This window comes from Narcine bancroftii, chromosome 3 (assembly GCF_036971445.1).
Source record: "Narcine bancroftii isolate sNarBan1 chromosome 3, sNarBan1.hap1, whole genome shotgun sequence".
Taxonomy (NCBI): domain Eukaryota; kingdom Metazoa; phylum Chordata; class Chondrichthyes; order Torpediniformes; family Narcinidae; genus Narcine; species Narcine bancroftii.
This window is the reverse complement of record NC_091471.1, coordinates 98,755,169-98,771,173: the sequence shown is the minus strand read 5'-3', so window position 1 is coordinate 98,771,173 and position 16,005 is coordinate 98,755,169. Positions and strand designations below refer to the sequence as shown.

The following is a 16,005-nucleotide window of genomic DNA, read 5'->3' as shown; positions in this document are numbered from 1 at the left end:
AGGTGGGTCCCTGCTGCAGTCAAGTAAATAATATGAGCTTAATTCAACTTTCAGCCTAAAGATATTTGTATTTACACAAGAGGAAAGAATGCGGGAATCAATCTTACAGTACTTATTTTTCTCTTTGTTATTTATAGACATGATGAGTTTGGCATTCTGTGTGGTGAGTTTAATATTGTCTGGAGCCATTCAGGATCTTTGGCTCTACCTCCTTTCCTGTGCTTGTTTCCTGTTACTAAGGGGAAAAGTAAAGCATGAGGCTCCTGTTTATAATGCTGAACCATCCTGTCAAGTTCCCTATTACAAGCTGCATTCACCAGATGTATCCTGAACAAACACAAGTGAACAGACACTGACATCGAGCTGCATCTGCAGGACTTTAATCGGTCACAAAATTCTTTTTATCATATTGGGGTCAGGGGACTACAGGAGGCCACAGCCATCTGCTGGATCCTGAAAGAAGACACTGGAAAAAGAAACATAAGAGAAATAATGGAGGTAGCCACTGCTAATTAGCTGCACTATGGAACACTAATGGTTGAAGGCCAGATGGATTCAATGAATATATAAAAGGCTATGGAGCCTTTCTCTCCTGGTGACAGATTTATATATATCAACTCTGGGCAAGCTGCTTGCTTGTTATGTTTTCATCCTAATTTTGTCTGAAAGGTAACAAGAGCAAGTTAAAGATTAAAAAAAGGAACTGTGTTTGTGCATCCTGACAGAATATTGTGAACAGATTTGTTAGATTGTGTGATGCAAATATAACTTCACCCTTACTTTCTGTCATAACTTAGTAGAGAACTGTACAAACAGAAATATTCAACACAGAAACATGCCTTTTAGCTCATCAAATTCACACCAACCATTAAGCACCAACTCCATTCTTTTCTTGCCACATTCCCTTCATCTTTAGCTAGATTCTAACCTCACCTACACACCAGGGGCAACTTACCACAACCAACTGCATCAACCTGTATGTCTTTGAGATGTGGGAGGAAATTGGAGCCCCTGGAGGAAGCTCACGGTCACAGCGAGAATGGGCAAGCTCCACTGGCTCCACAGAGACAGCCGCACAGGTCAGGACTGGATCTGTACCCCTCCACTCCCCCATGCCATTCTTGTGCCTCTCTCCCTCGATGTGGAGTGGTAATATTCCACTATGACTGATTTATTAAACAATGTGATGTGAATGCAGTGCCATTGAGATAAAATAACTGCAGGTGCTGTTGGTCTGAAATTTTTTTAAAAAGTAAATTGCTGTATTGAAGTCAGACATCTGTGGAGAGAGGGAAAAGAGAGCTAACATTTCAATTGATGATCTTGCATCAGAACTGATGCACCCAAGAGCAATAGCAACCCCACATTCCCTGCTGTACATTTATATTTGGAATGCCAAGCCATCAATACACTGTAAAACAGTACTTAACCAACGCTGATCTATTTTCATAAATAACATTGAGGTGTCCACTCTTCACTTGTGCAGTTTTATTAGAATTGTTTCTGCTTTGTTTTGGTGAAAATATTTGTAAAGTAAATGCAATTGTGTCCTTATTAAGGCTCAAAGTGAACCGTGAACAATTAAAAATGATCAGACATGAACAAAGGTCCTTTCAAAAGCACCACTACATGGTTCACGAGAATGTTGACAGGATTTCAAGGTTTGAGTTACAGGGAAAGGTTGTGCAGACTGGGGCTTTTTTCTCTGGAGCGTAGAAGATTGAGAGGAGACTTGATAGAGGTGTTTAAGATTTTAAAAGGGACAGAGTAAACGTGGATAGGCTTTTTCAATTAAGAGTGGGGGAGATTCAAACTAGAGGGCATAGTTTAAGATTGAAGGGGAAAATTATAAGGGGAACATGAGGGGAAATTTCTTTACGCAAAGGGTGGTGGGGATGTGGAATGAGCTTCCGACAGACGTGGTCGAGGCGGGATCATTGGTTACATTTAAGGAAAAACTAGATAGTTACATGGATAGGAGAGGACTGGAGGGGTATGGACCGGGTGCTGGTCAGTGGGACTAGGAGGGTGGGGATTTGTTACGGCATGGACTAGTAGGGCCGAACTGGCCTGTTCTGTGCTGTAAGTGGTTATATGGTTATATGGAATGCACATGTTTTTAACCACAATGGCTTCATGTGCAAGTACAGGATTTTTATATTGACGTCAACTTGAATGCCAGTTTTGCCACTATATGAGATAATTTAGAATAAAAACGAAAAGGTCAGCAGGAAATGCCTGTGTGCCATTCTTCGATAAAAACGGAGTTCTATTGGACCAATGGCCACTGGATCAAGTAGGTGTTTGAATAGAAGTCCAATCAATGAACTCCCCCTTATTCTGCACAGGGTTGAAGGCAGCATTTTGTGCTCGCAGTCTTCGCAAGACATTACCAACAAAATGTATAAAGCAACAAATATGAATGGGGCACATAAGCTAAAACTGCTTTGTGTTGGAGGTAACTTGACGAAGTGTCCCACTTGCGGTTGAAGTGAGACCTCTCGTCTCTGGAGAAGCGACTTCGCTGCCAGAGTCTGAGAGAGTGAGCGCATCCTGCTGCGTCCCCATCAGTACCCATGTGGATGGCAGCTGACGTGGGGCAGGAGAGCTGGGAGCCTGCGAGACAATGGTGGAGGCGGCCAGTTTGTTTTCACATCTCTTTCTCCCCCTGCTCGTGATGCCACAGGAGTCGGCCGGGCGGCGGATTGACGGGGGCCACACGTCCCCATGGATCAAAAGGGCCGCCACTGACCTCTGAGCTCACTGTCCGGCCCGAGGATTCCGCTGGGTCCTAACTCCGTCTGAGTGCGTCGTGTCACAGTCAGACAAGGCACGGAGCCACGTCGCAGGCTGCAATCCCACCCGGGACATCCAGCAACTCCCTGTCCCTTACTTTCTGTCATAACTTAGTAGAGAACTGTACAAAAAGGTTCAGAGGACCCGGTCTGAGGCTCCAGCACCGCTCGCACATCATCAGAACCCGAAACACTCTTCACACTGACAACACTTGCAAATTTCCAATGCTTTTTTTCTCCTAATTCTGGGGACCTTTGCAGAAATAAACATTAAGGTCGTGATTTTTTCCCCCCTCTCTCCCTCAGAGCGAACGCCGACCCCAGAGAAGCAAACGAGAGGCAGATGGATTGAAGGAAGGGATCAGATGAATTTGGCCGCGGGCTGCGGAGGTCGCCCGGACGCGGGTTACGTGCAGGGCAGGGCTTGCCTCTCAGATATCTTTCAGCGCGGAGTCGGCTGTGAGGGAGAGCGTGATGTGGACACACCAAACCCATCGCTCCGGTCACACTCAACGCCCCCGAACTCATCGGGACCCCCAACCCCTACATCTCAAACAGGAAACTCAGCACTTTGCTGCCCAATCTATCTATTCCATCGCAGCTGGGATGAAAATGTACAGGTCGAACGCTTTGATATGATAATGCACCAAATAAATCCTCTTGGTTTAGTTCGCTTTAAAAAAAATGCCATTGAAAGAACATTCAGTCGTGCGTTTTCAACCAGACTGTAACCACCTACAAACGGTTGACTTGGGACCGAATCAGCCGAGCACAAAAGTGTCAACTTCCAACGATTTCTGTCTATTCTTTAGTTCGATTAAGTGAATTGGACTATTACATGGGAACCAGGCTCCTCCAAGCCACCCTCGTTGCATGCTTACGTGTTAAAATCATCGTTTCCAGCATTCACATCAGACTCGCTTTATAACTTCGGAGACACGGGAAGATTGCCTGGATTGTTCATTTCCCTCAATATCCGATGGAAATAAAAACGGTGACCCAAACTGGGCGAAAAGTCCTTGAAACTGGCAATGATTTCTATATTTCGAAGTCGGTTAAAGATTTCCAGTTATCACAGAATGTTATAGTTCCATGTCCCGGGTCTAAGTATTTGCTGCTCTGCACCGCCGAATGTCTGAGCTGGTTAACTGAGTCGCATTCTATTCGTACAGAGCCTCCGAAGCGATCACATCGTCTCTGATCTCATCTCTGCTGATTCGCACTCAGTGCAACGCTGGAGTTCAGCACAGTAGCCACTCCTTCCCGGTTGCTCGGCCGACCCCCCTTCTCTCAGCTCGTTACACACGCGCGTTTCTTGCCACTCACTGCCCGATTCCCAAAGCATCCACCTCAGTCACGGTCTCCACTAATTGTATGTTCCCCGAAGTGTTAATGGACCAAAACAAAACTAAGACTTTTCAAGACTGGAACGCTGACTCTCCCCGCAGATGTGACCTGACCCGCTGAGTATGTCCAGAAGTTTTCTACTTTTGCAGGATCTGCAGTTTCCTTTACTTTCCTCTGAAATAAAATGGTCAGCTAATCCAACATCGCTTTTAAAAAGGTAGTTCCTTCAAATAAAGTTCCATTTGGAGGAAAACCAAATTTGTATTGTGTGTTTAGTATTGGACAGGGGGAGTTGGCAGAGGAACCACCTTCAGGATGTATTGTCAAACTGAAGCTTATGTGCCCTGTTTAAAAGAACTTGAGGTTGGTCAAAGAAGAGGCTTTAACTAGTGGGCTGTAACATTCACGCTACGCGAGCGTGGAGAGGAATGGCACGCACACCAAAGCCTTGGAATCGAGACTGGTCTGTTGCACTGGCTGTCACGCTTATATGGGCCCAAGGCGCTGACGTTAAGGCCCTGTGTCATCAGAGCTCCAGCCTCGGATTGGCTGGCGTTCCCGCCGTAGTTCCCCATCTTCCCGCTGTGCGGGAGGTCACCTGGGACGATGGCCAGGTCCACATGGTAGCTGGGTTCATTGGCCATTTTGTGGGCCAGTCCGCGTCTCCATGCACGAGCCATATACAAGATCCCCCCCCACCTCGAACCGGCAATCAGGCCGTTGACTTGTGTCATGGGACAGGAGTGGATATGCTGTTTTCAAGCGGTCGACAGTAAAAGACTTCTCCTTACTGCTGATGTCGAGCATGAAGGTGGATCCATTGTCGCTGGTGACCCTGTAGTGCACCTCTTCTCACAAACATGCACTGACAAGTCTTTAAGACCCTGTGGATGTTATGTTTGGGCTGGTCAAGATGAGGGGGTTGCCTCAGGACCAGGGACCCCAGTTTTTGCTGCAAGTTCTCGAAGGTTGCCGTGCAATCTTCCAGGTGTTTATTGGGGGCCAAGAACTCCCTCAGAATGATTAAGGGTGTGCCATAGATCATCTCTGCTGCCAAGGCATTGAAGTCCTTTGGCACGGTACGAATCCCCAACAGGACCCAAAGCAGTTAGTCAACTCGGTTGAGACCCTTGAGCCAAGCCATCAAGGCTGCCTTGAGATGCCAGTGAAACTACTCCACCAATCCATTGACCTGAGGCTGATTCACTGTGGTGTGATGGAGCTGTGTCCCCAGGAAGTTAGCCAGTGCTGCCCAGAGCCCAGAGGTAAATTGTGCCCCCCTGTCTGAGGTTAGCTGCTCTGGGATCCTGAATTTAAACACCTAAGTGTTTTTGAGTGCCCTGGCATGTTTCTGTGGTGGTCTCAGCCAGCAAGACTGCCTCAGGCCACCTCGTGGAGCAGTCAACCATAGCCAAGAGGTATCTTGCCCCATGGGAAACTGGTAACGGCCCCACTATGTCGATGTGTACATGGCTGAAGCTACACCGCACTGGTTCAAAGGTCTGTGTGGGTGCCCTCATGTGAATCTGCATTTTCGTGCAGGTTTTGGCCCCACTGGCTGACCTACTTACAGAGGCAGTGGCTGACAAACCTGCTAGCCATCATCTTGACAGTGGCTCAGATTGCGGGATGCGCCAGTTGTGGATGACATCAAAAACCTGGTATCTCCATGCGGCTTGGATAATGGGGTGGGGGTTGCTGGTAGAGACGTCGCACAACAGTGACCTGTTAGCTGGGCTGAAGGGAATGTCTTCTACTCTGAAACCGGAGATGGCTGTCCTATACGTGGGGATCTCAGGGTCCTGCTGCTGGGCTTTGGTGAGGGCCATGTAGTTGACTCCATGGGACAGCTCATGTTCTGACTCGATTGTGGGGCATGGCAGAGCGTCGGCTACCACGTTACTTTTCCCTGCGATGTGCTGTATGTCTGTGGTAAATTTGGACACATAGGACAAGTGCCTCTGTAATTGGGCTGAGCACGGGTCCGATACATTATGGAAGGCGAATGGCAGCAGCTTGTGATTGCTAGCCTTCCAAAAAAATAACGGAAATGTCTTACCGCCAGGTACAGCACCAATAGCTCTCGGTCGAAAGTGCTGTATTTGTGCTCTGGAGGGTGGGGTTGTCACTGGTCTTCAATGAGCTGTTCCAGGAAGCACCTACCACTGTGCTGGAGGTGGTCTATGGTGGACCAGGAGGGTGGCATTGGCTGGCATATCTTTGGCATTTTGGAACACCCTGGGAGATTCAAAATCCCAAGTCCTGTCTTTTGACTTGCCCATCATCAGTGCGAAGAGTGGGCACATGATGTGGGATATTGCCAGTATTAACCTATGGTAAAAGTTTAGCACACCAGTGAATTCCTGCAGCCCTTTTATTGTGCGTGGCTTGATGAAGTGCTGGACCACCTCGACCTTTTCAGGAAGGGGTGTAGTCCTGTATCTGTTCATCCTGTATCCGAGGAAGTCAAAAGTGTCCAGGCCAAATTGACACTTCATAGGGTTAATTGTCAGCCCACTCAACCAGGTGCAGTTGTCTCAGGTGGGCAATGTGGTCTTTATGGTTGTGACTGGTCATGAGGATATTGTCCAAATAGATGAACGCAAATGGGAGGTCCCAGCCCACTGTGTCCATCAGCCACTGGAAAGTTTGCGTTGCATTCTTTAGACCAAAGGGCATGCAGAGAAATTCAAACAAGCCAAGGTGGGTTATGATTGCAGTCTTGGGGACGTCCTGGGGCTGAACTAGGATTTGGTGGTACCTCTGGATGAGGTCCACCTTGGAAAACACCTGTGCCCTGTGCAGGTTGCTGGAAAAGTCTTGGATGTGGGGCATGAGATATTTGTCAGGTGTGGTGGCCACAATAAAGTGGCAGTAGTCACTGCATGGCCCCCAACCACCCGCCCCCCAACCACCTGCCCCCCCCCTGCTGTTTTGGGCACCATGTGGAGGGGGGAAGCCCAAGGGCTGTTGGAGTGCCACACAATCCCCAGTTCCTCCATTTTCTTAAATTCCTCCTTCTCTAGGCTGAACTTTTCAGGGGGAAGCCGACATGGCCTGGATTGGTCAGAATGTGATGCCTTACTCCATGCTTTGGCTCAGCTGTTGAGCCACTATTGAGGGGAACTCTACCAGGATGCAGACGAATTCATTGTCCGAGAGTGTTATAGAGTCCAGGTGGCGGGCGGCGGGGGGGGTGGTGACGGGTAGTTTGGCTTCCCCCAGAGGCAGAATATGAAAAGTTCTGGTGTCTACCAAACTCCGTTTCTTGAGGTTGATAAGCAAGCAGTGAGGCCGAAGGAAGTTGGCACCTAGGAGCGGTTGCACCACTGCTGCAAGGGTGTATGTCCATGTAAAGTGACTGTTGCCAACCTGAAGAGGGATGGTGCGGGTCCCAAAAGTCTGGATGGAGGAGCTGCTGGCTGCCCTCAGTGCTGGGCCCTGCTTGCCACTGTGGGTGTCGAGGCTTGCAGGGGGTAGGATGCTTTTCTCGGTCCCAGTGTCAACCCGGAAACACCTGCCTAAGGAATCCAAAACAGAGAGGAGGCTATCATGTGGGCCAACTGCCGCAGACATTAACGATGGTTGGCCAGAGCATTTCTTGGAAACCCTTAGGGTGGGCAGCATTGACAGGCCTCCACACCCCATCACTGATGATAGTAGCAGAACTGTCTCGGGGTATTAACTTGCCTCGCTGCTGATCTTGGTCTCACTGGTGGCTGCTTGTGGAGCTTGCTGATATGGTCTACAATGGCACTGGTGTCCTTCTTTACTCTCCAGAGTATGTCCTCCCAGGCTGCAACCCTCCAAGGGTCGCTGAAGTTCTCAACATGAGCAAGAGTTGGATATCCTCAAGCAGCTGCTCCAAAAAGATCTGCTCAAAGAGCAGACAAGGCTTGTGGCCCTCAGTCAAAGTCAGAATCTTGCTCATTAGGTCGGATGGAGTCCTGTCCCCAAATCCGTCCATATGCAGCAATCGGACAGCGCTGGGAAACCCCAAAAGTGCAGGTTAACAGCTCTTCGAGGGCTGCATATTTGCTTTGCTCTGGAGGCTGCTGTAGGAAGTGTACGACTTTTGCTGGTGTGTCTTGATTCAGAGCACTCACGATGTAGAAGTAATGGGTGTTGCTGGCGGCGATATGTCAAAACTGGAATTGAGCCGCGGCCCGCATGTACCACATGCATGGCTGCGACACCAAAAACCTTGGGAGCCTGAGTGAGACTGCGTGGATGATTGCTGGCTCCACTTGAACCGTCATCTTTGGGTCCAACTGCTGGTTGGACCTGTCAGGGTCACCAATGTAGTGTTCGTGCTACATGAGTGTGGATAAGAATAAGCCTTGGAATGGAGACAAATTTATTGTGGAGGTCACCTGGGACGACGACTTTTGTGTCTCCCCAACCCCCCCCCCCCCCCACCCCCACCCACACAGGTCCGCGCGGTTGCTGCATTCGTTGGCCATTTTGTGGGCCGGTCTGCGTCTCCTTGCATGGGCCGCTACAGAGCCATATTTATCTGTTAACCAATAATTTGGTCTTCCTTTCATTTGGCTGATGTGACCTTGTAAGTTGGGGGAATAGAAACTGCACTTATTTGGGCATGAAAGAAATTCAATGGTGGAGAGAAGAAAAACCTAGATTTCCACACAGCTGATCTCCACACATTGCTGGTGAAATACAATAAAAGAATGGCAGAAGGTTAGATATAATTGCGTGGCATTCTCTATTGGGATATTTGGGCTGGAAGGGCCTGTTATTGTGCTGTATGTCTAAATTAAATTAAAACAAATAAAATTAAAATTAAATTAATATCAAACAATGCAATAGGATTTAGATCAATTATAGATATGGGGAGAGAAAAGGCAGATGGAACTTAATTCCGGCAAGTGTGAGGTGTTGCACTTTGGGAGATCAAATGTAAAGGGAATATATTCAGTTAATGGCAGGGCTCTGAAAAGTATTAGTGTGCAGAGGGATGGCCTGGTCCATAGTTCATTGCAAGAGACCATGCATGTAGAATTGGTGAAGAAGAAGGCATATGGTATGTTTGGATTCATTGGGCAGGACATTATCAAAGTAAGGAGTACATGTTGCAGTTATATAAAGAATTTGGTTTGGCTACACTTGGAATACTGTGTGCAGTTCTGGTTGCCCTATTACAGGAAGGATGTGGAGGGTTTGGAAAGGGTACAGAAAGGGTTTACCAGCAGGTAGTGTGGTTTACAAGGTGTGAGTTATGGAAAGAGATTACACAAATTGGGTTGTTTTCTCTGGAGCATAGGAGGCTGAGCAGATTCTGATAAAGTCATGAGAGGCATTGATATAGCGAACAGACAGAATCTCTTTCCCAGGGCAAAAGTGCCACTCACTTTTAAAGTGAGGGAAAGGGAGTTTATAGGGGATTATGCAGCGCAAATATTTTTACATAGAGTGGTAGGTGCTTGAAATGGGCTTCCAGTGGAAGCAGATGCAATCGTAGCGTTTAAGAGATTTCTCAATGGACACATGATTATGAAGGGATATCTATCAGGTGCTAGCGGCAGTTTTATTTTGATTTGGATATCATGTTCAGCACACACACATGGGCTGAGGACCTGTTCCTGTTCCTGTGCTGTTCTATGACACAAAGGACTCAAACTAGGGCTGTAGAAAATGTCAGCCGAATTTAAATGCCCAGATTCAGGCATTTGAATATTTTGGGTGTGTTGGTTTCTATCTTCAAAAGCTTTTGAAAGTTCCATCTATTTTGTCCCAACAAAGGTATTTGGATATTTACAGTTGCTGCTATGATGCGCTCAATTGTAAATGTGCAATTCTTTGGAATCATTTGCCTAAACCCAAAATATTGAAGAAAATGGTGACAATTAAATTGCCTTCTGTTACCTTTGTGCTTAAAGCTTATGAACATTTTTTTTAACTTTCCACTTGGAGATTCTCCCATAAGATTTGTTCTAGACCCCATTAGCCTCCTCTTTGCATCTGGCTGTGTTGAAAAGAGAATTCTTACGTCTATAGCTTTGGTCTCCTTGTGACTCATTCAATGTTACAGCAATCCTTTTTTTAATGGACATTTTGAGTTCTGTCCAGAATACCAAAAAAGGCTTCAAGACCAAGGAGATACTTTTCTTGAAGCAGCCTCTGTTGTGTGGACAAACCTGGCCACCGCATTTCACAGCAAATTTCAGTTCATTATCAAAATGACCACATGCATTTAGGCTTCATCATGACTACATGGCAAACAGCAACTGTGCACACAAAATTCCAGGACACATAATCAGCTTAAGAAAACTAAGTATACCATTATTGCCCTTTTTACAGGAAAGGGTTAAAGGCTGGAAGGTAAGGGTGAAAAGATTGGATTGTGTTGTTTTATAAATCACTCCTGGCACACTAGAAAAGCCAAGATTGGGAATGAAACATTAAACCTCCCTTTTATTATTCCTGCCTAAAATAATTACATAAAAGTTTTCTGAATAATCTCTTTGGTTAATATTGTTCCTACATTCTGACGATTGTCTCTCATAATAAAAATGAGCCTGTCCAACCAAAAAACTGGATCATGTTAATAATTGCTTTATAGAACAAGAGAATAATAGGTACCTTCTCCATCCTTGCTTTCTGTCATGGGTCAATGTCAAACTCTGATGGATTATCTATTGTCTTCTTGACCTTAGACTTAGATAAAAGGACAGAGTGTAATCTATCCATGCAGCAATTCAGTAAGGTGCCTTTTCACTTATTCCTCATACAGTTGTGGAGGGGCAATAAATGTTAGCCTTGCCGAACACACCCACACCTGATAAATGAATGATGATGGTGATATGCTGTTGGGTGGGAAAATGTAGTGTGGTGGGTAGAAAGAGCCTGCAAAGGGAAACAGGCTTGTTAAATGACTGGCTGGAGGTGGCAGATGTTATTCATATCGGTAAGCACATCATTAAAAATGGTGAGAAAAAGATTTGATTTGTGGGGTAGGGGCAGGAGGGTGGAATTTGAATTTACTTTTATCTGAAGGACAGTTTAGGCCATTTTTTGTATTAAATGTCGGTACAGTATTATGATTGATGGATGGGACCTGGGGCCAGGAAGTTAAAGAATTTCAATTGCCCTTTGCTGCTTGAGTTGCAGGGTAAATTGGGTTGGTGAAGGTTGTAAGCTTGAGAAGATGCTGGCCCACATCAAGGGAAGGTGATGGGAGACCTGGAAGAGAGATGGTTAGCGCCGCACTATTACAGTGACCCGGGTTGGAATCTGGCACTGTCTGCAAGGAGTTTGGTATGTTCTCCCCATGTCTGTGTAGGTTTCCTCTGGGGGTTCCAGTTTCCTTCCACCCTTCAAAATTTATGGGGTGAGTAGGTTAATTGGGTATTTGGACAGCATGAGCTCATGGGCTGGAAGGACCTGTTACCATGCTGTACGCCTAAATTACAAAAAAAAAGTAATTTAAAGGTGACTAGCACTAGGATTGGATTAGATCTGGGAGAACTGTTCTAATGTATACAGAAAATGGCTTCATAGGCATATTTCTGGACTATCCAGCCGACTGCATTGTGAATAAAAATCCAGGAGTTGGATGCGTATTACATATAACTTGAAGCTACTGCACAAAACTAGGGTCCTTCCTGTCTTACATAATGCATGCGCTGAAGGAATACAGAATGAAACTGATGTAAATATACACTTTTTTAATTCACATTTTGTTTTTTATAGAAATTGGACTGGCTTGACTTAATTTTGGAGATGGTGCAATACCGATTCACTTAATTCATTCCTGGAATGGTTGGCTGCTTTTGAGGAGATACCGAATAAGATAAAGCTAAACCGACTCAGAGAAACAATCAAATGAATGGCTATTTTGTTAAGAGTCTGAGAAGGGTTCACACAATATAGATATTAAGAAACGAGGCAGTTGTTTCCCCTAACTAGAGTTTTGGGCTGATCATTTAGGATCGAAGCAAGGATAAATGTCTCCGTTGAACATTTGAAACCTTCCCTATCCTATAGAGTGCTGTCACTCGGGAGTCACGTGATGGAGTAATGGCCGGTAGGAGAATACCAACCCTCTCCAGAAAAGAAGAAATAAAGTGAAGAAAATACAAAGTTCAAGAAACACAAAACATAACAAATAAAAGATAAAGTTGTAGAGAAAAGAAAGAAAATGGCACCCAAGAAGGAAAAAGTAAAAACAACTGGAAAAAAAAGAAGAAAAGATGCTGGAAGAGAAAGGAGAAGGCCTTACCTGCATAAAGAAACAGGGAGCCGTCGTGGAGAAGAGAGTCCATTCTCCAAGGTTGGTGACAACCCTGCAGAGTCGCGACCCCCCAACCGCTGGACTGCAAAAATGGCTCTCTGAGCCAAACAGAAGTGCTCTAAGGAGAAGGAGAACACTGACGGGAGGGGGGCTTAGCCGAGGAGCGGGCAAACACAACACGACCAGCTGAGGGATGCCTGACACCAGGGCTCTCAGCTGGAAGAAGAGGAAAGCGACAGGAAAGGGAGTGATAGGAAAGAAGAGCAGCAACAGGAGGCTCAACAGATGAGTAGCCCAGAAGAAGAGGACCAACAGCAAGAAGCCAAGCAAGAAGAAGCCCAGCAATGTGAGGCAAGCAACTCATCAGGAAAGTCAGAAGAGACACAGATAAAAGGAAGAGAAGAAGAAGATATAAACACAGGAGCAGACACAGAAGAAGAGGAAGAAGAAGACCAAGATCTGCACAGAGAAATAGAAGGTAAAATAGATGGACAGAATATAGATAAAAAAAATTTTCAAGAACAAATGAGAGCATTAAAAGAATGGTTGACATTAGAATTTAGTGAAATGAAAAGAAAAATGAAAAGTACAGAAAAAAAGTGAGTAGATTAGAGCTGGTCATGACAGAAATAGGGAAAAGATTAGAAAATGTGGAAGAATGAGAAATGGCTGTAGAAATGGAAGTGAATGACTTAAGAAGAAAATTGGAAGAAAGTGACAAAAAAATTAAAGAGACACAAGAGTTGTTAGCTCAGAAAATTGATATGTTGGAAAATTATAGTAGGTGAAACAACATAAAAATAGTGGGTCTAAAGGAAGATGAAGAAGGCACAGATATGAAAGAATTTATAAAAGAATGGATCACAAAGGTCTTGGGAATGACAGAAATACAGGAAGGAATGGAAATAGAAAGGGCACACAGAACACTAGCTCCGAAACCACAGACACAGCAAAAACCAAGATCCATTTTAGTGAAATTTTTGAGATATACGACAAGAGAAAATATACTGGAGTGGGCAAGGAAGAAAATTAGAGAAGACAAAAAACCATTGGAATACAAGGGTCAAAAAATATTTTTTTACCCAGACATAAGTTTTGAACTCTTAAAGAAGAGGAAGGAGTTTAATACAGCAAAATTGATCCTATGGATAAAAGGTTATAAATTTATGTTAAGATGTCCAGCTGTGCTTAAAATATTTATCCCTGGGGAGCAAAACAGACTGTTCTCGGATCCGGAGGAAGCATGAGAATTTGCAGAACGCCTGCAGGACAGAAGGAGAGATGAAGAGATGTAACAAGAATGAAGAACAACGATAAAATACATATAAAGATGTAAAAATAATGTATGAGTAAGAACTAAAGAAGGGGAAGAAAGGAAGTAAGGGGGATAAAAAGAGTGCTGTCGCTCCATCTTTGAGTTTAATTAAACATGAGGTTGATGGATCTTGCATAACAATGGAATTGGAATGGGAGATCAAATAAGAAAATGGGCATGAACTATATCAATTATCAACCTGCTACTAGTGGATAGAATTTGAGAAACTAAATGTATTGCCACCTGTTCCTATTTCTTATATTTTGGGACACAGGAGCATTGTGGTTATGTTAATTCAGAGCTATAGACAATTTATCTGAGACTACAAATTCAAATTCCAGTACTACAAAATAAATCTGAAATCTTTGGCTTGGCTTCGCGGACGAAGATTTATGGAGGGGGTAAAAAGTCCACGTCAGCTGCAGGCTCGTTTGTGGCTGACCAGTCCGATGCGGGACAGGCAGACACGATTGCAGCGGTTGCAAGGGAAAATTGGTTGGTTGGGGTTGGGTGTTGGGTTTTTCCTCCTTTGCCTTTTGTCAGTGAGGTGGGCTCTGCGGTCTTCTTCAAAGGAGGCTGCTGCCCGCCAAACTGTGAGGCGCCAAGATGCACGGTTTGAGGCGTTATCAGCCCACTGGCGGTGGTCAATGTGGCAGGCACCAAGAGATTTCTTTAGGCAGTCCTTGTACCTTTTCTTTGGTGCACCTCTGTCACGGTGGCCAGTGGAGAGCTCGCCATATAATACGATCTTGGGAAGGCGATGGTCCTCCATTCTGGAGACGTGACCCATCCAGCGCAGCTGGATCTTCAGCAGCGTGGACTCGATGCTGTCGACCTCTGCCATCTCGAGTACCTCGACGTTAGGGGTGTGAGCGCTCCAATGAAATAGAAAGCTATCAAACTGAACTTATGAAAAATTATATCCAGCTCTCAAATGTCCAGAAAGAAAGGGAATCAGACTTCTTATTTTCTTTGACAAACATGGGACTCAAGATCCTTAGCAATGTAGTTAACTCCTAGCCTTCCCTCAGAGACTGATTCGTCATCTATTGTTCAAGATCAATTAGTGAGGGATGTCACTATGAATGTAAAGAAAGCCATGCAATGTTTAGTATATCTTGCATATATTTTAGAAATAAAATTTATATTTTTAAAAACAGCGAGGGGCATTAAGTATTGCCTTTCCTGCAAACAAATCAATTGAGAATGCCTTGGAAGGGATGGTGGTGGAGGCTGAAACATTAGGGGCATTTAAGAGACTTTTAGACAAGCACATGGATAAAAGAAAATAAAGGATTACAAGGTAGGAAGGGTTTAGTATTTTTTTTGGTAGGAAGATATAGATTGGCAGAACATCAAGGGCTGTAATGTTCCATGTTCTAGTCCCAGAAAAAGCCTTTTATAAAGTTTTCAGTGTAATACCAAATAACAAAGGAGATGTCTCCAAGGCCATAATTGCCCTCACTCTTATTGGTATCTGTAGCTGGTTCTGATGTAAAAAATATTTGACTTTGTTTTGTGCAGTTCTTCCTACAGATGGAGGAGCGGGTAATGGTAACTAATAAGTGATATCCAACAAAACATAACCATGTTTACCTCAACAACTTCAGGGAAAGTAACATCTACTCTCTGGAATGATTTGTTGACACAGGAACCGCAGCAACTCTTTAAGTTGAATTTTCTTGATGCAACACTTTGGGATGTCAGGGAATTTAGACCATAATAAAAAAAATAAAGGATTTTGCTATCTGAATGATCAAATCTCAATTTTAATGCATTAATAGAGTTTAAATAAAGGTGGTAGTTGTTAAAATTTACAATTTTATTATTTGAAATTAATTCTATAACATTCAGCTATTCTGAATCATGCACTTGAGCACAAAAATGTCAATTAAATGTTTTTCATCTCAAAAATTAAAAAGTGTCTGGATTAAATATAAACTTAGTACTTTGACCCCTTTCAGGTATTATATTCTGAGTGACTAGACAGAACTTAATATTAATACATTTACACTTAGAGCAGTCCATATTTAGTTCACTTACTGCACAGTATTGAATTACCAGACACACATAAAATTGGCCTTACATTTTTCACAAAAGGCGACCAGGAGTCTTGCTACAGCTGCTTGTATCAGCATTATGCCAGTCCTCGTACACAGCCAATTCCAATATTGACAACTCAGAGGGTTGCTTTGTTCTGTTTTACAGAAGATCTCTTGTTGAAATTTCCCCATAATGCCTGTCTCTTTAATAGGAAACAGTAGTATTGGGTCAAAAATATTGCTGGAGTAATGCAG

At 44.5% G+C, this 16,005-nt stretch overlaps 1 protein-coding gene across 2 annotated transcripts in view; it reads right to left on the bottom strand.

Moving 5' to 3' along the window:
- The window catches only part of dlc1 (DLC1 Rho GTPase activating protein), a 477,663-nt gene that overhangs the window by 37,439 nt on the left and 424,219 nt on the right, over nucleotides 1-16,005 (bottom strand). The window contains exon 1 of one of the 2 annotated variants that reach the window (XM_069924599.1): nucleotides 3,677-4,099. The exons of the other annotated variant lie outside the window; for it this stretch is intronic. Coding sequence (XP_069780700.1) covers nucleotides 3,677-3,701 — 25 coding nt within the window. The 5' untranslated portion in view covers nucleotides 3,702-4,099. Of the gene's footprint in view, nucleotides 1-3,676; nucleotides 4,100-16,005 lie in introns of those variants that run through there. 2 annotated transcript variants of the gene reach the window in all.